Below are 25,892 nucleotides of genomic sequence, written 5' to 3' on the forward strand. Positions count from 1 at the left end.
CTTCAAACTGTGCTGCCACTTTACCAATTTTGAGGCTATGGGTGACAAATATTGTGGCACTTGATGGAACTTGAGCCAAATCACTGCTGTTGCTGTTCAGCATGCCACTGCTTTAGATAAATGGTGTTTATATCTAAAAGTGGCAGGTAGTATTTTTTATTCCAAATGTCAAATAGTGTGTCTCAGTTTCCTTCTCTGCAGAAAAGTGTGCAATAATACAAATGAACATTAGAACATTTTAAGTCTACCGAACTAACAATATAAAAAAGGAAGGGTTAGAAGGCAATACATTTCTCTTGAATTGATCTATATAAAATGCAGACTGCTTACAGTGGTGAGCTATTGGAAGGTATCGAAGTGAATGACTTGACATCTGCGTCTAATACAAATTCCCATTTATTTAAGATAAAGACCTTTGGGGGGACTGGATTGGTAATCGGTCATAGAGCTTTTCATTTATAAATTTCTGATTCAAATCCAGCTCAGGGTAGTAGTTACTGGAAGTTATTACCAACTGATGGCTGTTTAGTGGACTATGTGAAATAAATTGATGCTTTCAGTCCAGATTTCAGTGAATAAGTTTCTACCCACAAATGTCACTTCCACAAGTGGAACTAATTCAGATTTATATATTTACTGTAGTTTCAGAAGAGAGTCCAAGGACTGAAAGAGCATGGAGAACGAACTAACCCTCTTCCATTAGAGACGGTCTATCCAGTTCAGGTTTGGGAGATATTGACAAGGAGGTATCCATTTCTCATTGCTGTGCTTCTTTTATATATATGTGGAGGAGTTCAATTCCCTGGCCTATTCATCTGCAATATTTCATGAACATTACACTGCATATCTTTGTGTAAACAATCTTTTTTTAAAAAATGAATAATCTCAACATTGCTCATTGGATCTACTAATTAACATTTATCTTTCTCTTTTCTTACTCATCATAAACTAATCTACCAAGATGTTTATTGAAAGATTAACTTCTCTACCACAAACTGTATATATGATCAAACAATCTGACCCAACAATCTAACCACCTTTTTCAATAAAAGCAGTCTGTAAGGACCTTGAAATGCATAACATGACCTGTTAAAACTACAATAAAGCCATATATTTTGAAAGGACTAGACCAGAGTGGATTCTGATAATCCTAGCATTAAGAAGAGGGAATATCAAGTTAAAAATTATTGTAATAATTGTACAGGTTCTGAGCACCTGCAGAGCCCATTGTCTTCACTAGGCATTTCAGGTGCTGCCTGCTCTCTTGCCACCTCATAAATTCCCGCCTTGAAATAGGAAGTGAAAGTGAGCTGTAGCTCACGAAAGCTTATGCTCTAATAAATTTGTTAGTCTCTAAGGTGCCACAAGTACTCCTTTTCTTTTTGCGAATACAGACTAACACGGCTGCTACTCTGAAACCATTCTTCCCTGATGGTTTGTCTATTTGCTCAGGTGGCGTTGCAGTTTGTGTGGCATGCTTTGGGCTTGCGAAAGACCTTTTTCCTTTGTTACAAACCAGCAAGCTCAGTGGGAACCATCAGAGGAGTAGAATGTTACTAGGGACAGAGCTTACATGAGAGTGAGGTAGGCCAGGATAGGTTGGAAGCAGCCAAACTGTGTCTGAAGGAAAAAAGCTTTAACACTGAGTACAAATTAACGGTGAAATCTGTCTCTTCACTTGAAGAAGGGACAACAGGAAGGAATTTCAGGCTGGACCAAAGCGTATTTCAGTGCTAATTGCCATTCTGTTTATATAAGGCTTCAGAGTAAAGGAAAGGGGAAGACTAGGTAAGTTTTTTACAGATGGATAAAGAAGAGGGAATGGTTTCAGTTAAACAAGTTAATGTAAGCCAAAAATTAGCTTTGAAGAGTTGTCTTTGTCAACTTTAAGTGGCTACACCATTACCACAGGTTATTAAAATTAATACACTTAAAAAAAATTCTTATGTCTTTATTTACTTTATTTTCACGCTCAAAGCTGGAAGAAATTCAAAGACTAAAACTTGTTTCTCGTCAATTTGGTTTTAACTTCACTTCCTGGTTCTCATGAATAAGCACAATGTTTCAATGAATACAATTTAAGTTAACATTTCCATTGCAACACGTACTTATTTAGTTTTCTTCAATGGAAACATATCTGTCCTCTTTTGTAACAGATGCTTTAACAAAATCCAGATTATGAATCAAATTTCACCTGACAAAATTTCTCTAACAGATTCCTTTCCTGACAAAAGTAAAATCTTCCACCAGAATGGATGTAATAATGGGAATTACCAGGCTTTCAGAACATATTATATTAAAATTATCTTGCTACCTGCAGTCTCTCCCAATATATCTATTGGTATCCCATCCCTCCTTCATTTAATATCTGTGTAGTCACATAGATCCCATTGCAGAATTAAAAATGGGAGTTAAAATCTGCAGCTTACATGAAAGATTGATTCATTCCTTCTACCCATAGGTACTTGAAAAAACTTATTGGTCTTGAAATTGTGATGACGGAGTGTTAATACCTGTGAGAGGCTGAGAGATACTAGACCATATTCTGATTACAATCGTACTTCCCCACCCTCCCAAACACTTCAAACCTAACCTGTATTGTCATCTAATATATTACTTATGAACTGATGGCATTCAAGATTAGGGCTCTAAACCATTTCCCAGCTAGGAATCAAAGCTTTCATATGACATTTGCTACTAGCTGCAGCTGTTTTCAAGATAGTGACCACTAAAAACATATTGGAATTAGAGTGACGGGATGAGCAAAATTGATCTGAACATGATTTTAACATCCTTTGTTCACAACCTATTAGAGAGACAAGCAAACATAACAAATAAAACTGGACCCCATGCTTTTCAGAGTTATAAAGTATTTGTTTATAGACAAAATAGTTTGTCTGGAAAACTATTACACATTTTGTTCTAAAACTAAAAGTGAATCTTCATCTTGGCAGAGTGTATGTTGGTGTCCCTTACACAGTCTTCCTGCTCCACTCCATATGTATGCATTACAACTCCCTGTGTACCTCTTAGACTCTCACTGATATACTAATATATATATATCGCCTTATAATTTGAACCACTGAATTTGAATGTGATTTGGAGGACTATGTTGGTGTAACTCGCATGCCTAAGGGCCAAAAGAAAGGAATACAACAAGAAAAAAAACTACGAGAAAAGAGTAAGAAGGTGTAATTTAAAAGTAGGCTACCATTATTTAATGTACATCTCCTTCAGGTCCTCATTGTGTAATTTACACCAGTTTGGTCTTTCCTATCCATCGGTGAGTCTAAGTAGTTATAAGAGAGTCAGAGTTGAAATAAATATAAACTTGCACCACCTTAAACATACTTCTACATTTGGCCTTAAACTTATAAATGGTCCCTTGGAGGAATGTGTTTTTTACACTAATAATCCAAGACAATATAGTAAACCCAGGAGATCAGACCAGAGTAATTTTCATTCCCTGTAGATGCTGTTTTAAAGTTTTGTTGTATTTGTCATAATTAAACTCCGTTCCCAATTCACCAGTTTAAGAATAAGCAGCCCAGCCATGAAGCAACCAATATACAGTTCTATAACATGAAAACTTAAGCTCTTCTGAAAGCAGCCAAAGTATGATGTCAAAAACTTATTTTTTCTTACCATGAAGATAATCTAAACAATGCTTTAGCTAAAGATACCTGCAGAAATCAGAGTAAAAACATTTGCAGGTTATACAGTGATTTAAGTACGTAACTGCACTGAATATACATGCGCACAGACACACATATCTAATCTAATGTATATATAATCATCACCACTACATAATGGGTTGTTTGAAAAAAAGATAACAGATTCAGAGAGATTAACAGTTTTCTATTAACATCATAGAGAAATGACAAACAACACAAAAGGACAGAGATTAGACAGATGAGAGAGAAATACAATGAGATTCTGGAGAAATAAAAGCTAATACTGTTCAGGTGAGATATTTTAAAAACAAAAACACAGAGTTTTTGTAGATAAAAGGGGACCAAGCTTAAGCCTCAGTTTGAACCTGGGTTTATAGTGCAGTGTAGACCTACCCTCAGTGACCATAATTTGAGATTTATACTGCCCCTCCAGTAAAGATTAGTAGGGAAATCCAGGCCTAACTCTGGGTTCTAGCCCAGGGCCCTTGTGATAAACAGCTATGGTCTATTTCTTTTGATCCTTCACTAGTTCCCTGGGCTGCTTCCCACCTTTTTCTGTTGCAGACCTGAACTCTCCAGTCCTCTCTCCCTGGGTACATCTCTGGGTATGTCTACACAGCAGTTAGACACCCATGACTGGCCCATGCCAGTTGACTCGGGCTTGCAGGGCTCAGACAGTGGGTCTTTTTAATTGCAGTGTAGACTTCTGGGCTTGGGCTGCAGCCCGAGCTCCGAGACCCTCCCACCTTGCAGGATCCTAGAGAGTGGGCTCCAGCGGGAGCCCAGAAGTCTACACTGCAATTAAACAGCCCTGTAGCCTGAGTTCCAGGAGCCCGAGTCAGCTGGGGCAGCCAACCGCGGGTGTCTAACTGCAGCGTAGACATAACCTCTTTGTGCAGCTTTTCCCAATTTGTTGCTGAGGAGCTCTCACAGATGGTTATTGGCCTCTCTGGCAGCTGCCTGGAACCCCTTTCATCCATGCCGCTCTCTTCCCTGAGGGCCAGGATCAGGGTATAAACTCCCTATTGCAGCTCATCTCTCAGTCCGTCCTGCAGGAAGCACCTAGTCTGGTCCTCTTTAGCTGAGTCTAATCCTTAATTATCGGTCTTCCCTCCAAGTGTCACAGAATGGGTTGCTCCACTTCTCCCAGTTACTGTCAGTATGGAGCTTATATACCCCATCACAGGGATCCTCAGCACTACACTCTGGTACCTGGAGCATAACTGCACTACTGGGGCTGTCCACAGACAATCTTTGAATACTACTTGTTCTGCAAGACAGTCACCTCACTCAATGCACAGGATCAATAGTCAGTGAAGCAGAGAGCTGCAAGAAGAGGAAGGACTACTGGACTCAGATAAGCTGAGCTCAGTTCTTGGCTCTGCCATAGGCTTCCTACATAGCTTTAGGCAAGACCACATCATCCTAATGCATACAACCCAGGGGGCTGAATTGTGATTACACGGACAACTTTAATCCCAGCATTTCCTGATTATTCAGTACATGACTTTGCAACTTCAACATTCTTTTCTAATAAGTGTGTAACAATATATAATGTTATAAAGTTTTAAATTAATGACACTCTGGGGCAGATTCTGACTTTATCTACATAGATATAAACTGAGTTACTCGTGTAACTGAATGCAGACTGCAGTACACACAAACATAGGTCCCATTCCTTCAAACACACTCACGGTTAACTTGAAGCATTCTCATGCTTCAAGTTAAACGTGCACTTTGTAAGTCTCAAGAGGAGGCATAAGTGTTATCAGAATCAGAGTCACATTCAATGAGAAATGGGCATGACTCTGTTTCTCACATTCAGCTAAATCCAGACTATGAGTTTCTCTGCTGCAGCTCAAAAGCACAGTACTGAACTTGCATCCAGAGGAAGGTGGGGTTAAGTGGCTTTAAGCCATATTTTTGCCTTTCTGGTATGGGCTGCTCTGGGGACTTAGACAGCCTTGGGAGCCTGACTAGGTTACAACAGCTTCCCTGGGCTGCCCCACACACCTCAGGGCTGCCTGGAATCTCTACAGTGAATTGGACACTCCTCCCATCTCCAGCATACTTCCCTATTTCAGGGCTTGTAAACAGACCCTCAGAAGACAGTCTTAGGTGTCTCACTAGGTAATCATCCCCCTGGATGGAACTGGGATTTTTAGGACTCCTCCTAGCCCCAGCACAAAGGGGCTGGTTCAGAGAGGAGGATCTCACCCTAAATCAGAATTTAGCTCCTAATTTTCCAGTTTGAGCTGATCTCTTAATATATTCAGAACATAAAGTCTTCATAGTTATATGTCAATAAAGCACTGGAAGCCTAAAGGTGGTAAAAAGTACAAGTAATTAAAGCAAATGTTTACTGGGACACCACACCTATATTCTTTACGATTCACTTTGCTTTATTTTAAAAAGCTGAAGTGAAAATAACTATGTCCCTATTTATCATGTATGGTCCTATTATTTCAGTTTACAGGTAATTTATATTTTTGGTTTTGGAATATGTAGCCTCAGAGGAAAAAGAGGTAGTCTGTATTTTAGCCTGGAAGACAGAAAACTAGGCTACGTTATTTTTAAAGATTTATGAACTACAATATAATATAATTATTTTTAATCCAGAGAGAGGTTTTGAAGTTAAGATTATGACCTCTAGGACACTACAATCCTAAGCCTCTCCTCTTCACTGGGGAGATGGCGGATCAGCTTTTCGTGTTCCAACTCACACATATGGTATTAACTCTAAGGAGTTTTTGTTTTCAAGCACCTAGTCTGTGCCAATTTACTTAAAAGCTAAATCCAGGTTTGAGAGAGGGGCTGCATATTTTTCAGACCAAACCAATTTAAATCAAAAAGTGCCAACACACTATGAGGTTAATGCCATGTTTTTCTACAGTAAGCAATTTCTATCACTACTTAAATGAGACAGACATGCCTCAAAGATTAATTTTCAAGTACTGAGCGTAGGCTTTTGGGTATTGAATGTATATATTCAAGTGGGAGCAGCAGCAACCACTGCAGTTGAGGGAGCATAAGCCCCCTGATTCTTATCTTGTCTTTTCAGACAATTGTAACTATCAGAACTTTTATTTATCAGGTCTCTGGGGGAACTTTTTTTTAAAGTTTCAGCAAAAACAGTGGAACTATTCTGGAATAAGGAGAGAGAGAAATAAATTAGCTTGTGGCAGGGGGTGGGGAGAGTTGAGACAGAGATCTAGTGCCAAAGTATCTGGAGGTATAAAAGCAGAAATTTAGTATGGAAATGTGTCTCACTGAGGAGTCATGACACTGAGTTAAATTATTTATTTGACTGAATTAGAAGCCTTTTGAAAAACTACACCTTGCACACGGATTCTGCAATTAATATAATTTTTAGTACATTTGGGGTCAGATTCTCTTGAGCTCATCAGCCCATTTTTCCACAGACAAACCAAAAACAAATCCTTTCCACCTATCACATACAACGACCTCAAATACGGGAGATAGTTAATATTTCCTCATCAGTCAAGTGAGTCATTGTGTAGCCAATCTGTAGATTAGTTCCTTGCATTTATTTTATAAGTGAGTGAGAGAGAGAGAGATCATCATTGCCACAAACCACAGAATTTGCTAGGTCTCTGACAGATTCCCTCTGAAGTACAAAATATCATTGTCTTTCTGTGCTATCCTGCAACATTGCAATCTCAATTTGCTATTTATTACATCTCCCAGGTGCTAAAAAAAACCAACAACTTGCTTTCAGTGAAACTAAAAATGAGACCTTTGTAGAAACTAACAATTTTGAACAACCCTTTGCAGAGCTATGAAGATTTGGCCAGGGGGAGGCACACCAGTGGCATCTATATTTCACTGTCTGCCATTGCATCTTATTAACTTACACATTACATGCACACAATGAACTCAATTGCCGAGAAAATGGTTTAGAACTCCACTGACACTTCCCCTCCCCCACACCTTTCCCCTGTCCCCCCACAAACTTGAATTCCATGTTCAGTGAGTGGACTCTGACGAACTGTCTAGAAGAGCAGGATTTAGATTTAACTGTAAGGATCAAGGGTACAGTATCTCCTTTATCAACAAAGAATGTATTTGATAACTGAACAATTTGATTTGAACTGAGGATTTCTAACTGTATGTATCATATGTCAGCCCCACAGAGATATATCATTACGCTATACTCAGTATTAACATACACATAGCTCCACTTGCAAATTAATTTTTAAATAATCTATCCATTAAAAATTTACACAGGCAAAGATGAGACCCAAAGGAAAACACTGCATCTACTTGTGATGGAGGAAAGATTCCTACTGATTCACATCAGAATTTTTCCAACGACTGGCCTCTGAACTTGCTCTTTCTCTACCTAAAATGATGACAGACTCTGAGGACTTCGAAAATAGAGAGATGTTTGAGCTTGTTTTGACACAATATAGTAAATATATTTCCCCTGATTCAACATGGTCCCTAGGTCTCTCTGTGTAGAAAAAAAAGCTATAAAGCTTTACATATAAAATCCTATGTAAAATATGAAGAGGTTTAACACGAAAGAAAATCATCATCAATATCTCCCTTTCCAACACATTAACAATATATGTGGTGTACTCACTTGCTAGTGATTGGGTACAATAAGTCATTAAGATAATTGCAGCCAATTAGACCATATTAAAACACAGTAAAGATTGTATTGCATTTATTTTTAAACAGGACTATAAAAGACATAAATTGGGTTTATAAAAAGCTTTGAAAGCTACCCATAAATCAATGAGAAAACACATTAATATATTTTCATTGGTTTTGTAAACAGTAAACTATTATGATTCCTTTCATACGAAAAATCTGAATATGAAAACTGTTCTGCTAGGAGAAATTTTTCTAAGTTTTTGTTTCTTTTTTAAAAATTAAATATTTAAGTAGCGATATAGTCTGAAAAGATATAAAAAAATATTGGCAACATATTTTGTAATGATATGTTGGTTGAAACAAAGAACTGGAGCTAGGAGGTTCTTCTTAGTTCAAACCTTAAAGCTCAGCATTGTTTCAGTGAACACACTTCTTGACCTTCTTTGGCTAATCAATTTTGCTCTAAATAGTGTGAAAGCTCTGGCAACAAAATGCTGCTACTAAGTTGAGGTTGCTTGGATAAACAGAGTATACAAAGATCCTCCACTGGAAGGCAGTTATAACTTTTATAAACTCTTAATTACAGTAACAATGTATCCCTAGGCTTATTAGCAGCGCCTTTAAAGCATATTAAATCACAAGTCAATCGAATAGTTGCTTGACCAGTGGCACAGCTGATTTCACTTACATATTGAAAGACAATCATGGCAACAGAATGAGCGTCCAGGACCAAAAAGAGTGTCGGCTGCCAAGTTACTCTTCATCTAACAGTTATATATCCCTTTGCCACATTCACATACTGGGAGTGCTTTCAATTCAGTCTTGTGACCAGTCCGCATTAAGAAAATTTTGAAATATAACAAACTAAATAATCCTGCAATGACGGTGCTACATGTGTTCAGTTAATACCATTGTGACAGGGTGGTACCAGGCCTTTTGAGGTCCCCCCCTGCTGGAGGTCTTGCAGTCCTACCATTCCTTGCACCAGAAAAAGAATAGCAAAGGTGAGGCTTCCAGACTTGCCTAGAAAGGCTGCAGGAAATAAGTCAATCAGAGCCTAGCAGGCTCAGTTAAAAGGAGCTACAGGGCCTGAGTAAGCCAGTTCCTGGCTGGGACCAGAAGGGCTCTCCACTTCAGCTACAGGAACCTGAGCGATAACCAGAAGTTGAGCTCTGGCTGCATTTTGCTTTCTGCACGGAGAGCATGGATCTAACGTACTGGGTGATAGGGAAGAGATCCAGTGGGAAGCAACCCAGGGAAAACAGCAGCAACTAATTGATGGAGTTAAAGGGAGCAGTGCATGACTGCTGTTTGTAGGGTCCCTGAGTTGGGACCCAGAGTAGTGGGTGGGCCCGGGTCCCCCCACCGGCTACTAGGGAAGTGGCCTAAGCCCCAAGAAGGGGATAAGATTCTATACTAAAAGCCCAAGAAAGGGGCTGGAATTTAAACAGACCCAGAGATGGGTCTGAAGACACAGGAGAGGGCCACCCATTTGTTGGACTTTGTTACTCTGGAGGGGGACTGAACTGAAGAAATGACCTGGCTGGAGAGCTGGGGCAGTCAGAACCAGTGAAGAACAGAGTCTCAAGGGAGAAAGCTCTGGGGGCAGGGACTGAAGGAAGAAAGCTTTATAACAGGGCAGGGACAGACCCCCAAAAGGGGCAGAGAACTGAGCCCAGAGATAGGGCTAAAGACTACAACGGGCACAGTGATTGGCCCTGTTTGGACCTTTGTTACTCCAGAAAGGGTTCATTCACTGTTGACTGTGTGACTTAGCTGGAGGACTGAGCCACAACCAACAGGGGGCACCAGGAGAAGTAGAAAATTGCAGCACCACACCCAGCCACCAGGAGGCACACATGAGAGATTACTGCACGCCAACACAGCCATATTGACAACAGTTTCTTTATGGCATGCTCACGCTAATAATTGAAAAATCATGTGAAATGATTAAATCAAGTATTTTTGGATCAACAAAGATTAAAGACTAGTGAATATAAATTCATTTTAGACAAATGGGAGGTTTTTTGCTCCATTGCAGTAGCTTGCATAGTATGTGTGTGTGCAAAAATTAAATTTTCCTGTAGACCAGTTTGGAAGTACTGTACTGCAGCTCCACCACTGCAAATCTGTGTAATTAACCATTATATTCTAATTCTGTAAGTGATCTCAAAGCAAATATGCACAGATTTAAATCTACTATTTTATGGTCTTACCTTACACTAGTCCCCCCCAAATGTTCATCTTTTAAATACAGAAAATTATTATGCCTACATAGTAGTGGCACACTTTTAAATCTACACAGATAACTTTGATTAAACAAATCCAGAGGCTGATTTACTCCCACTGTGGCTAATGCTAGTGTCACTACGAACTACTTATTTCACAGCAGGATTTGCCATAGAGACCACATTAACGTTATGACTCCAGACTGATCTACATTGTTGTTTTGGATTGATCAAAAAGATAATGCTATATATGGCATTTCCTAAAGGACACTGCCTAATGTACTAAATATAAACACTGAGCAGGGAAATTTATTCTAAATATTACCGCTTTATTAACAATATGAAAATATATTAGCAGCAGCACTACATTTCTAGCAGTATATTTAATTTGAATAAGGATGTCTTTTTGCTTTCAAGTCTTTATATCAAAATGAGTCACTGAAATGAAATCTACAAATACAATATGGTCCTGCTAGTAAAATATAATTATATATTTTAAAATAAATCACATGAAAAAAATTGAGTACTTAGTTAAAATACAGAATTTACAACGAAAGCTAGCCTGTGAGATTTCATTGGCCACTGAATGGCTTGTCTTATGTTAGAAACCACAAAATATTCTTTTTTTTTCTGAGTTTCTATTTTTATTATTAGAACTTAAAAGATTTGGTCATAAAAAAATATTAGCAACAATATAGGACCATCCTTAGGGCTTCCCACTCCCACAGAGTGCTAAGTGCCCATAATATCAATAGCATTTTGTCAGTGTGACTTCAGTGGGATTCAAGGGTATTAAATGCCTTGTAGAGTCAGGTCCTAATATTTTAAATGTGTTGTAATAGTCCCGCCTCCCCACTCATGATAAATTCTACAAGCAGATAACAGCCTTTGAGGCTGTTATGCACCCTCGCCTCTGGATACAAACTGACAACACAAACTCACATCTCAGTCCATTTTCTACCAGAAGAGTCAGCAGGGACTATTAATCAAATGAGACAAAACAAGAGTTTGCATATCTCTTTTTAAACAGATACTGTTCATCTGTTATTTAGAGTATGAATACATCAATACACTACTCAGTGTTTTAAGACCAGTTGTGCAATACTTAGAGGGAACTTTTCTTTGTAAAGGGATAAACATATGAAGTATAGAAGGTAACTATCAGCTTGAGATAGGCATTATGAAACAGTCTGTGTGTTTTTAAAATCTCTAAATAAGTCTTTGTTAAGTAACAACAGATGACACAAAGCTAAATGTGAATTCAGTAGCTAACTTGGTTGTAATTTTATGGAGTGTGGGTAGCCTTGTGTGGGCTTCTGCAGCATAGTACAATCACCATCTGGCTTTTAACTTCTACTCTAAGGCCTGGTCTACACTGGGGGGAGGGGAAATGATCTAAGATACATAACTTCAGCTACAAGAATATCTTAGATCATCTTAGAATCACTTACTTCGCATCCTTGCAGCGCGGGATTGATGGCACTGCTCCCCCGTTGACTCCACTTCTGTCTCTCGCCGTGATGGAGTTGCAGAGTCGATGGCAGAGCGATTGGGGATCAATTTATCGCATCTACACTAGATGCGATAAATCGATCCCCGATAGATCGATCACTATCCACTGATCCGGCGGGTAATGTAGACATGGCCTAAGTATAGTGACTGTTAAATTAGCCTGGTAAGTAGAAAATGATTTCAGCCCTACCTTAATTTAGGCTGTTCTGCTATGTTGTGTGGCTTTCTGTAATGTGTTCTTAACCAACGTCTCCAGAATACAAGTATGTTCAGCTTAATTTGTTCAACATTACTACTACTTGAGGAGGAAATTTTCCATTACTTCATGTGAAATCACTTGGATGCAATATTTTACCTGCATGTTATATATTTCATATGGTCCTCTCTGACCCTAATGTTCTCAAACACTCTAGTAGTTGCAATATTCTGACCATACAAACAAGAAGACTCCAGTCTGAACTACAAATCTTGGTATCTCTCATCCGAAAATGTTATTTTTCACTTCTCATTATGTGAAGAAAAAATTAGCAGACACTGTCTTATTGGAGATAAACAAACTTGGAAAAACGTGAAGTAATAGTACAATAGATAATGAAGTAGATTTCAAAACTTTTCATTATTTTCTGTACAGTTTATCACACCCTTCTATTTACCAGCTACAAATTTGATAACAAAGCATGCTCTCTTTCAAATGTCAAATTACCTCCAGGACTTGTTTTTTTTCAAAGTTCCCTCTTTAGCAAAGCAATATTCATCATAATGTTTTGAATGCTAAATCTTCTAAAACATTGACTTTTCACTTTAGGCCCAATCCCACAGCATGCGGTACACAGTCAGAATACTGTGCCCCTACAGAGCCCTATTGACTTCAATGTGACTACTCTCAGTTAAAGATGTCTGTCTTTTCAGGATCAGGGCTGTGATTGGTTGTACTCCTCGCACTGGCTCTGAAAGAGTTGAATTAGGCCAGGTGGGCTCAATCAGCCAATTAAGCTGCAAATGGGAGATTTAGGCTGTGTGAAGGACACTATTTAGGAAAGAGGCTCACCTGTGAAGGAACAGGCAGCACTTCTACAGAGCCAGGAGGTTGGCAACAGTTGGCATACATCCTAGAGGAAGCTTGTAGTCTCTCTCCCTGAGATAAGGGAAAAGGAAGGGGAGATAGGAACCTAGGAGGAAAGAGATAAGAATCTAGGAGGAAAGGGTTACCTAGTAGGTCTAAGAGAGAGGGATGGAGAATGAAAGGCAGGAGAATGAAAAGCTTGGAGAAGCATCACAGGAACTAGTTCAGGGGCAAGAGCAGTAAGGAGGATATAGCCACAGACCTTAACTGCTCACCGTAGGGCCCTGGGCTGGAATCCAGTGTAGAGGGCAGGCCTTGGTTCCTCTACCATCTATTGCAGAGTGGTACTGCTAAGGGAAGTGAACAGGAAGAGTTGCCTGAGTCACTGCAGGTGTGACTTAAGCAGGAAAGTGGGCGTGAGAACGGCCTGACACTGCCAGTGCAGAAGGATTTTGAGAGACTCCCCCAGAAGGGGAAATCGAAGTGTGACCTGACTAAAGGTCTGAGTCACAAAGAAGCCATCCTGTGACTCCGTGAGCGGGAAGAGAGCAGCAACAGTGGAAGAGGAGAAAAGGGGTGCTGAACCAGAAGTAGGCATCGAAGAGCACCCTGTAACAGGGCATTAGACTGTGAGATCCTTGGGGCAGGTAACATGTCTAGAACAGTCTGGGGTGCTGTTGAACCAATGAATAATAGCAACATCCATGTTGAAAAATATGGTACTGAACATTGCAAAAATGAATTTAGGACTATCACTCAGCCAAGTACTTAAGGGAGGAAAGCGACAAAGAAATTATTAAAAACGTGAATTATTAATAACTTAATATAGTTAGTATTTAAAAAACACCAAAAGCCATGGTAATACTGCCAAGGCAAGTTATAATCCATATAGTAATATCTTCCAAACAAATTGCTAATGCATAAAGATAATATCACTGTGTAACTGGATGACTGACTTTAGGACTCCTGTTTGGTATAGTTCCTGACACAAAAGATAGATAGGAAATAGTTTCCAACATCAAATTGTCATACTGTTATTTAGAAGTTGACATAAATTGACTTAACAATATGCAGTAGCTCTCTGACTTCTGTCTCCATGAAAAAACAGTCTTGAATAGTTCACAATTCTCAAATGGATGTTTTACAATTGATAAGTAACAAATTACTTTTAACAAATAGCTTCTCAAAGAACAAGGGTAAATGACACTTGGTCAAAAACACATTTTAATGAAAATCTAAGAACCCAAGAAAATCTAATTTTGCCCTTCTGCACATATGTTGTATACCCTTGTTTTCTTCCTGATCTGTCCATTTGTCACTGGGTGCATATTTTCCACATGACATGTTGCTATTTGAGCAAGGAAAAAATACAGTTGCAGAACTCTCATTCTGTGACATTTCAATTTCTGGACAGTTTGCTATTGCAACAATAGGTGATTAAGTGGAATACTTACTTTTCTGTCTACATTGCTACAGGTGTTATAGTATGTATGTAATTTTTAACCACTCCTAAAATGAAAAACTATACGTCTCAAGCAGGACTTCCTTCCACAAAAATTTAACGGGTTTGAATTAAAACCCATCAATTGTTGTAAAACTGACAAGGAATGGTCATGCATTTCTCCTGAAACAAACAAAGCCCTTTCCTTTCCAGTAGTGTTTGTTTCTTGGACTTTCATATTGAATTGTTCTCATTAAAATATATTAAAGGAATTATGCACCCAGCGCGGAGTAAATTTTATGTCTCATCCCTCCCATGTATTTAATGAGAAAATAATAAATATCAAAATTAAACATAAGCAAACCAATTAAGAAATGTAAAACTACTCGCAAACTTTACCCATTCCCAGCCCCAAGCTGTGATGAATTAACAGCTCAACCAAGTACCTCAACTAGGTACTAAGCATATTCCTATTTAAGGCACTGTGGCTTGCAGGTGCTGTGAGGAAGGCAAAGAACTTCCCCGTCCTCTGCCAGTTGGTCCATGGGAGAAAAAATTCCTTCCTGATCCGTAGTTCAAGTGAGTAGGGTGGGCTGCTGGAACACAGTTGAAAGAGGCTCCACGTGGCCTCTACCCTTAGTTAAATCCTGCGAGCTGGACTGCTGGCCCATGGGTTCCAGAGATTTCCAGGGGCTGGGGAGCTACATGGTGTCCCTCAGCAAGTGTCTCTCTCTCTTGTTGCTGGGGCTATCCCTTTCACGGCCAGCCCTATCATCAAGTTCCCCTACCTGTTGAGGGGTGTGGGTAGCATTTAGTGAAACTTCAGCATGAGCACTGGTAGTAATGTTATATAAAATAATCTTATTTTAATGGGGATGGGGCAGAGAAAGGGTTAGAAAGAGGTTAATGGCTTTATAATGGCATTATATAAAGAAAAGTTGACCTAAAACATATAGTCTTGCCACGACTTTTAATTCTGGAACAATTAACTTAAGTTGACCATTTTGAAGCGTTAACTGATTGCTTCTGGACAGCTAACATCTGTAACTGACTCTCTTTTTATATAAACCTTCCTAGTATTTTTGGCCAAATACAACCCCACACAATTATGCCCCTATGGGTATTACTCAGCACTTTCCCCACAGTGGAATTCACACCTTTCATAATTCATGAATTACAGATGGCAAAATCTGGCTGTAAACCTTAACAAAGGTTTCTATTTTATAGTTGTTATCTCTGTCACTTAAATAATTACTAAGTTGGCATGTGTGTTGTGTTGCATTTTTGTTTTGTTTTTTGTTTTAATTAGGTAATTCCATTTTAGCAGAGACGATCACAAAACAAGGAACAAAATTTTCATTTTTGTCTAACGTACCTCAGCAGGACCATGGAAACTCTATGTCAAGTCTTAATAACTGCAGTGTTAATTAGATTTTATGGAAAAACAGCCTATGACAAAATCAAAGAGAAGATCTGAATATGTTTTGATAAAGCACGTTGCTCGCACTGGACTGTGTGCATAACTGAGAACCTGAGGTGTCATGAGAAGATCCTCATGGTGCTTTCTTGAAATTCACATATAAGCACATCTCTTAATAATACACAGCTCTGTAAGATCCCAGATCGATAATATTTTCAGCATTTTTACATTTTATAGGATCTTAAATAATATTGACTCTTATCATAACACATCATTAATACCCTGATGTTTATTTTTCCAAGTTTAGCTCAACCTCTATGCAACGAGGTCAATCAAATAACCTTCTTACTATTTAAATAGAACAGGAATTTTAACAATCCCACATTCAAAGTGCAAAAACATTCCAGCATTGAACACTGCATTCCACTGAAAGCTAAAGTGTGACAGATGCCTTCACAGTAATTGCCAATCAGCCTCTACACAGCAGCTGAAAACACAATACATCACTTTGATCTCCTCAGCTCTCAATGTATTCACAATCAAGAAATCTGCGTGACGAATATGAAATCTGCATCATTTCCAAAAACTGTCTCCATGGAACTTAAATATGATAATGTACACTTTGTTCCTAGTATACGTTATTTCATATCCTCAGATTACCTATTATATATATAGAACAGTACACTACCCCTTGTAAAAAATGTAAGATAAAATATGCATTGTGTTTGAAGAACACATTTATTTCCACTATGTAGTACAGCTGAAATAATTATTTTTAAATGTCTAAATTGTTCCAAGGGTGGGAGAGGAAGAGATGGTCACAAAACATGCTTAATGAAATCCACAGCTAATTTTCTAAACAAATATCTTTTTCAATTATACTTCTGGGGTGGGAGAAAGCATGTGAAAAGTTTGTCTGATTTTAAAAAATATACTGTGTGAAGAAGTTGACTTACATTTGGCAGGCAGGTCATATCCACAAGTAATTTTAGCTTGTCCAGTCTCACAGCCACACAAGTTGCGACATTCAGCAACTAGGCAGGGCCCAGCAGCTCTGTGTATACAGCCATCCACTACAAAAACAAAACAAATGGATTAAATGTAAACTAATATGTTATATTCATATGGGTATGTGAATACAAACAAATATTTACTGCAGATTTAATGTGTATAGTGTGTGTATGCATACATACCATGAGTATATGCATATGTATATTTATTACACATGTATACAGGTGTACAATAATATTTTTGTACAATAAAACATTCTTGGTCAATAACACTTAATATTCAGTCAGCCAGCCGTTGAGTGGGAAAGAAAATGCAGTAGAAAAAGCAAAGCATATTTCAAATGTTATTACTGCTATTTATAAAAAGAGTAAAAGGAACAACTAGCCAAGGCTCTAGGCCACAAATTACAAAAACAAAAGTTGATCACCCACAGACCATCATACTCCCCTCTACTGCACACATCTGATTTCTCTCATATTATATAGACCAGGGATTGGCAACCTTTGGTACGCAGCCCGTCAGGGAAATCCGCTAGTGGGCCGGGATGGTTTGTTTACCTGCAGCATCCACAGGTTTGGCTGATCGCAGCTCCCACTGGCTGCGGTTCACTGTTCCAGGCCAATGGGGGCTGCGGGAAGCGGTGTGGGCTGAGGGATGTGCTGGCCGCTACTTCCCGCAGCCCCCATTGGTGTGGAACAGTGAACAGCAGCCAGTGGGAGCTGCGATCAGCCTAACCTGCGGACGCTGCAGGTAAACAAACTCTCTCGACCCGCCAACCGATTTCCCTGATGGGCCATGTGCCAAAGGTTGCTGATCCCTGAGATAGACCATTCAATCTCACTGGACTACTCAGTACCTGCGTAACATAAAATCCCAAGAAGTAATGTTCATCGATTTGAAAATTACAATAGTTACCTTGTTTTGACACTTTTTACATTTGTGCAATACTCAAAAGTTAATTTAATCATAATTACAGAAGATTGCAATTGCAGCTAAGTATGCAAGAAAACTAGTACAGTTCACAGATCTCATTGCCCCCAAGAGTCAGCAATAAGAATCTCAGCAGTAACAGAATAGTAAAAATACAGGCACGGCATTTTTGCCATCTCAACAAGCAATCAAAGAAATCACATTGTAATTAGCAAACAGAGTACAGGAAAGTACAGTACAAAATAAGGGAAACATTAATTGAATCAAAGAAGTAGTTACCATGTGACATTAAATCAGCAGCAGCATCAAAGTCCCATCAAAAGAAAACTGCAGAGCCACCATTGCTGGTGAAATGTTTCCCATATAGGTTCAGATGTGATGTTAACACAAAAAATAAATAAATAAAAGTAGAATAAGCCAAAATATAGGTGTACACATATTTATTTATACTTACACAAAGTAAAAATTATATATGTGCCATACAGTTGTTTCATTCATATTTAACCAGTTAAAAGTTTAAGGGTATCAGGGATAGCAGGTTTGGTGGCACTGTTCTATGCAATGATGAAGAGCAAGAGAGGGACAGGATTTCAAGAGCTTGCACAGGAGATGTATACATTCTAGTCTCTGTGCAGTTCTTGGAGCTTCCCGCATGGTGTCATATGGTGGCATGGCAGGGCTAGACTGGCTGGATATGTCACTGTGCAGAGCCACTGACTGTTCATTCTTCAACCCCTTGAAGCCAGGATACAAGAGCTTGGGGAACTCTTGAAACACTGAATGGAAGATTTCTTCCCCCAGCACACTGTTAGGATACATTCTGTATTTAGATTGGTTGTGAAGAGTATGGACTAGCTTCTCACAGTGTTGAACATCTCCATAAGGTGCTGAATGCCCACAAACCTAATGAAGTTAGATCAAGTTGAGGGCAGTTAATATCCCTGCAAGACTGAGCCCTTACTGCATTTTAGAATTTTGATTGCTCTCTTTGATGTGCTTTATGCTTGTGTTAGTATTCAGACAGCCCCGATAAAATTGTATAAATGATTCCTTTTAATCCATCCTGAACATACACCATAAAATTTCCAACACATCATTCTGAAGAGTTTTATACTAATCAATGAGAGAGAATTCAAGAATCTGTTTTGTAACATTTCCATTGAAATGTTCTGCACTTGTCTCTTTCAAAACAATATCTATAAAATGTGTGTCAAAAAGGCATCCAGCCATAAGCAAGTTGTGTGCTACTTATCATAATACTAGGTAATTACTGATCCATTGTCCAGTTATCTTGGAAAAAGGACAGGAGACACTGGATGTAGTTTAATTAGGTTGAAACTTTATTCCTAAATGTCTGGGAATAACCAGCAGATAAAAGTATACAATGTACAGGTAATTCTGTAATCATTTCAATATATATCTGAGGGAGGCTTCTGTCAGCCCTCCCCCTTAGCCATCCAGGTCCCCAGCCAAACCACTGCTGGGACCTCACCAGCCCCCCTACTCAAATGAAGATTAATGGGGGGCTATAAAGGATGGGGTATTGGCTCTCTGCCATACTAGTCATAGGAGCCTTGAAACCCCCTTTTATGCTCCTTCAAAGAGTATTTCCTTTAAATCCTTTACCAGTCCATTTTATCTGGTCACTGTATTCCTCCCCTACAGAGTACCTGCACTGGACATCCACCCCAAATTTACAAAATGAGCTGTAACATCATAGCCTAACTCCTGTTTTACATTCGCCCCAGCTAAGTCCCTTCCAAACCCGCTGTGGGGACAAAACCTGGTATTTCAACAATTCTGTGGGTGAGAGGGTGGGTGCTGCTTCGCATTGTCCAGATAAAAGAGGGCTTGGCTTTTACTGAACAAGTATGGACCTGTATAGTCCCTCCTCTTTTCCGATCACCTGGGGGAGATGGGCTAGCATCCCCATGCTGACCTGGTCACCAACTGCAGCAGAAAGTCACTCCCTGGCTCTCTAGCCCTTAAAGGGGTGCACACATTTTCCAACAAACCAGACAATGGCCCCCCACTGCTTAATATGCAGTGAGGTCATTACCAATTATAGCCGCATACAATCCAAGGCTCCCTACTCCCTAGATAACCTAAAAATGGCATTTGAAATGCATTTAAAACCTCCATACAGGTGACTGAGATGCTAATATAAAACTTAAGTTTCTAACCTATGGGGAGTAGGAAAACTCTTCAGATGTTTCCAGCATTCATATTAACTCTATTTAATTGAGGTACTTTCCCAATCCAAGGATAAGTAAAACCAATACACCTCGTGACCTCAAACATTTTTTGTTAAAAAAAAATTCTTTACAACATTAAGGCTTCGTATAGGCACATAAGGCATCAAGATAAAATACTATTCTGAATTATTAATCCTTTCCAGTATTATGCTCTGATTCACAAAGGCACCTAAATTCACTTGGCACCTAAGTTTCCAAAGTAAAAGTTCCCTAGGTGCCTATGTTTCAGCCTCTGGGTGTGCACACTGCTGCTGCATCTCTCTGGGCATCTGGACACCTCTCTTTCACCTAAAACCAACCGTGATTCACAAACCAGGGAAGATAAGCATTTGGCTGCCTAAGGCACAAGCAGGACCTGATCCAGTTAGGCATGCTCAGAGGTTACCTATCAGATTTGGTCCCATTCAGAATCCAGTCGGAGGAGGAAGTGGAGTGTGTGCCCATCTTATCACTTTTAGCCCAGTGGTTAGATCTCTTGCCTGGGATGTGAGACACCTTGGTTCAATTACCCCCTCTCTGCCAGAGGGAACACACAGATGTGAACGGGGTGTGATACCTGTCAGGTGTGTTCTAACCATGAACTATGGGATATTCTGATATGAGGTTCCCTCATTCACTCCTACTGAAGCTGTTTCACTGTGGATAAATAATGGAAAAGTGGTTGAAACAGGGGATTGGACTCCAGGGTCTCCAACCTCCCAGCAGGGTGCCCTCACCACTAGATTACAAAATCATTCTCACTTACACTTGCTCTCTCTCTGGATAACCATCATTGGGATAAATGGAATCTGCAAACTTTATATAATTTCTAGGTGAGCTTCCTTTTTATATATAACACCATAAAGAATTATTTCAACAGTTACTGCTGCATTAAAAATCATCAAGCTGAGTAGAAAATGTGAATAATGCAAAACATCATTTACAATTAGATGTAGGTATATCTTTAGTAAAATAATATTCTGTAAGATTAAAAATAATGTGTGATAATTCTCATTGCAAAAATATATGCAATGAAGCCTACTGCCAAAATGAGAACACACTGCATAATATAAAATATCTGGCAAAGACAGGAGTGGCTTGGCAAATTTGAATGTGATACTTCAGTTGCTGTTAAAACATGTCTTAGCTGACTGTACATGTACAGGGCATGCATCGAAGATTTATATGAGATATTTCATTTTCTCTAGGAGTGTGCTGACTGGCAACGCAAGCTAGAGTGAAGTAAGTATTGTTAGCATAACTTAATAAAAATTACAAATAATGGTGACAAGTCAGGAGGGAAAAAACGATGGCCAAAGATATACTGTTATTGTATAGTAATGGAGGAAGAAATTTACATGATCATATTGGCATACTGCCATATTACTTTTTTATAAAAAGATGAAGACTCTTCAACATATTGGTTTAAGACACTTCAGCTGTATGATCAGTTTGATCTATAGCTGATCTGCATTCCTGGAACAGATTTGTTTCACTCGTTTGGAAAATATTAACCATTCACCACTGTTTCTCTCCTAGAATTCTTGTATAAAATTAATTGTAAAAATACAGATAATTAGGATTAAATCTGATCTAATTTGTATCATGTGACAAAGATAAATAATCACAAAGAGTCACTTTCTTCTAACACTGAACAAAAGCTTCATTAGAATAAGGAGAACAGTGTTATTCCTAAAGCTATTCTGTCTTTTTCTGAGCTTCACTGGCAAGCTTCTGCATAGAACTTTCCTTAAGCACCTCCAGTTGGCTTCCTGCTACAGATTTAAGGAAACAGTGCACTTAATGATACCGACTGCCTTTGTAAAGCACTTGGCAATCTATGGATGAAAAGTGCTAAATAAGAGCTAGGTTTTATAATCCCGACCCATAATCCCCAAATTATCATATGGATGAAGAAAGTCCTACAGATCAATTTGTCAGCTGTATGTGACAAGAAATCATACAAGAGTCAAAAGGGTGGAACCTCTCAGAAATGTAAGCTGCATGTTGGACGTGCTATCTGGTACAAAGACATCTACTTACACTTCGTTTTTTGTTTGCTTGTTTCAACAGAAATAATTTGCCAAAGTTGTCAAAAAATTACTAAATGTTTCAGTCCACCCAATCTGCATTTCCAGGCAGACTTCACAGGACTGTCCCATCTCTGAGATGGAATAAGTAGTTTGTAGACAAGGCGAAGTTTTGGTTATCAGCATGATTGTTGATATGACCTAAACATGTCTCCTTCCTCTCTACCCATGAACTCATTTTCATGTCATGAACTCAGATTTGACTCTATACTTTAAATAGTTAATGTCTGTACAAAACTTTGAACATATAAAGCACAATAAAAACAAGTATTTTTTTTAAAAGTATCTATTTGTCATTTAAAAATATTAGCAATCCCATCACAACCTCTATAATTTAGGACCAATAAGAGACTGTATATTTTTTCTTAACATTCCTGGAGAAGTAGTTAACTAAGAAAAACCTCTTCTCAGTGCTAACATGATCAATGGTATGTAGTGTACAACAAGGAAGTAAACTGTTTATTTTATTATTTATTGAAAATCACTGCTAAAGAGAAGCCATAAAAGCAAAATCATTTTGTAATGGAACTTTGTTTTCAGGCTTTTGAAAGTGTATTAAAAACAATGATGTTTAAAAAACACCTATAAAATGCTGTCATCAGTGTCCTTTTATAGTACACAGTGAAGAACATTACAAAGTTAACACTTCACTCATGAATTCTTTTTACAGTAACTGTATGCTAAAACTTTATCTGCTCTTTGGAAGTAAGTGGTTAAATTATACAGCAAACAGACAATCTACTGATGTAGAATATAGGATAAATGTATTTACAGAAAATCTCTTAAAGCTGCAAATGAAGCAAAACCACAGAAAATGCAGAATTAAAGGTGCCATGGGATGCTGTTTAAAAAAAAAAAACACAAAAAACCTTAGCAGATCTAGCTTCGCAATGCAGACGGTAATAAAAAATGGTAAGGTAATCAAACACAACAGCAAAACAATACAAAACTCAGGGGAAGAACTCAAATTTCTTTTCTGATCTTGTATATTGAGTCTGGATGAGCTGGAACTCACTGTCTAAACAACATAACCAGTGATGTGATATATAATATATTTTTAAAAGCTTCCCCCCCACAACTCCTGCTTTTCAGTTTCTTTCCCAGATTTACTTGGGTCTTCATCAGGAAGTTCACAAGATGTAATTAGAAAAGTTACTTGTAGGCGTTGTGTCTGTCATGCAATACTGTTTTCCCCCATGAATGTCAGGACTGAATATAAATTAATATAAATGGTTGCTTTAATGATCATATCAGATGTAGTCAGAAGGAGGGGCAGTAGGGAGTTGTTTTGGCAAGTTTTAACACACTTGTAGTGCAATCAGAACTAGTGTTCACTACAGAACTACTTACAGGAAAGGGGCCATATGGAAACTGAAAAAGAAATGATCCCTGTTAGACAAACTGCAAAGCATGTCTGGGAAGTTCATCAGCATCAGAGTGAACAACAGAAGCTGACTATTACACAAACATTATTTCCTAATGTTATTTTAATTCCCATTGACCAGCCCAGAATGATTCAGAAGATGAGAAAAAGAGATAAAAATGAAAGGACCAAAATCGTAATTAAAACTGAGACTGTCCAAAACAGGCTAGATTTTAACATATAGGATCCAATTCTCCTCCTTCCCACAACTTCACTGAACTCCATGATATTACACGGGTGGTAACTGAAATGAGAATTTTGCCCATAATTTTATATTAAAAGAACCTTCATATGAGATGTTAACACAATGCCACTGTCACTTTGCTGTACCTGGATAGTGACAACTGGGCACCGAAGAGAGCTGTTTATCAGTGCTGTAAGGGATTTCACTGAGTCAAGTCAGAAGAGGAGCAATGATTAATGAATGAAGAAAACAAAACTCATCAGAGCACACCAAGCAGGACAAAGTCAGCAACAGGGAGATATTAGGCAGAGAAAGGGGATACAACCCACATCGGGGGAAAAGCCCAGAAACAACAACTTTCTATATAGCTGAAGAATAAGTGCAGGAAGTGGATTTGGTTCAAGAAGCTGACTTTTGCTTGGGCAAGCTACTAGATTGCCTAAACATTCCATATCTTTGGCCACCTTAAGTGGAGTCCTCAAGATTAATTGTATCTTGCTAAAGGTATAACTCACCTAGTGGGCAAGTTAATTAAATTGGACAAAGAATTATTTAAAATTAAATGGTATGGTTAATATGGCTTTTATTTTTGTAAATTACAGTTAATATAAAGTCTCTATAGTATTTAGAAACAAAAAAATATTGTGACAGTATATTAATTACATTATTAATTTTATTTCTCTTTTTAGTCTAAGCTGCTTGGTACATTATACAATAGTTCAGAATGAACCCAACCCAGTTTGCAGTTCAGTTAATGGCAAAACTTCCACTGATTTCAACAGAAGGGCCCAATATATTAAACCTATTTTCACTCACAAAAATACGACAATAACATTATCCTCTAACATAACAGCCAGGAAAGCAGATACAGGGGGAGTGCATGAGGGGAAGGGACAAATAAGTTTGGGGTAAAACTGGGAGAGCTTGACTGAGATAGATGTCAAGGAGAAACAAGTGCCCTACCACCTACTGCTATGAGGAGTGATGGTGGAATCCCTAAAAGATAAGTGAAAAGAAAAGGAGTACTTGTGGCACCTTAGAGACTAACAAATTTATTAGAGCATAAGCTTTCGTGAGCTACAGCTCACTTCATCGGATGCATTTGGTGGAAAATGCATCCGATGAAGTGAGCTGTAGCTCACGAAAGCTTATGCTCTAATAAATTTGTTAGTCTCTAAGGTGCCACAAGTACTCCTTTTCTTTTTGCGAATACAGACTAACACGGCTGCTACTCTGAAACCTATAAAAGATAAGTGGTGTCAGAACAAAGATGCCCGTCAAGACATGACTAGAGGATAATAAAAACACCATTAAGCACTTTAATGAACTGAAGATTTTTAATCACTGCATCCATTTGACGGGCCTCCAACATAATTACTACTAAACATTTTGTACTTACATAGTATTTTCCATCCAGGGATCTCAAAAAGCTGTACAGACATGAACTACTTAAACTGGTCCAACGTTACCAAATGGTGGTAATGTAAATCAGGAAGAAAACACAGGTCAAAGTACACTCAGAACATTACTGGTGAATTTGTTAACACAGGCTATGTACACACTACAGCTCACATTAGTATAAGTTATGTCACTCAGAGGCATGAAGATGTTACACCGACCTAAGCACCGGTGTGGACAGCACTATGTTGGCGGGAGAGCTTCTCCCACTGACATAGCTATTGCCAGTTGCGGGGGCTGGAATAATTAAGTTGATGAGAGAGCTCTCTCCCATCGACTTAGTGCATCTGCACAACTGCACCTCTGTAAGCTCTGTAGTGTAGCCATAGCCTCAGAGGGCTATTCTACCCTTAGTGCATGTTGGTAATTAACATTACTATGTGCACACTAAGGAAAATAGATCCCTCTCCTTTCACATTTTGACTGATGAGTTTTTGTTATATTAGGAAAATGTTTTGCCATATCAAGGATATGGGGAAATTTAGAATACATGCAAAAATGGATGAACTGTCCTGCAATACTAGAGATCAATATGCTAACTTCCTTGAATGAAAAGCAAAGTGTTCTACACAAAAAGCATTTGTTTCATCTGCCCCTTAGGGTG

General features: G+C 38.6%; 1 protein-coding gene across 4 annotated transcripts in view; it reads right to left on the reverse strand.

Annotated features, from left to right (window-relative positions):
- The window catches only part of MACROD2 (mono-ADP ribosylhydrolase 2), a 1,347,099-nt gene that overhangs the window by 867,606 nt on the left and 453,601 nt on the right, over positions 1 to 25,892 (reverse strand). For all 4 annotated transcript variants that reach the window (XM_038394327.2, XM_043512065.1, XM_043512066.1 and 1 more), the window contains exon 5: positions 16,915 to 17,031. In XM_038394327.2, the coding sequence (XP_038250255.1) occupies positions 16,915 to 17,031 (117 nt within the window). The remainder of the gene's footprint in view (positions 1 to 16,914; positions 17,032 to 25,892) is intronic.

This window comes from Dermochelys coriacea, chromosome 3 (assembly GCF_009764565.3).
Source record: "Dermochelys coriacea isolate rDerCor1 chromosome 3, rDerCor1.pri.v4, whole genome shotgun sequence".
Lineage (NCBI taxonomy): Eukaryota > Metazoa > Chordata > Testudines > Dermochelyidae > Dermochelys > Dermochelys coriacea.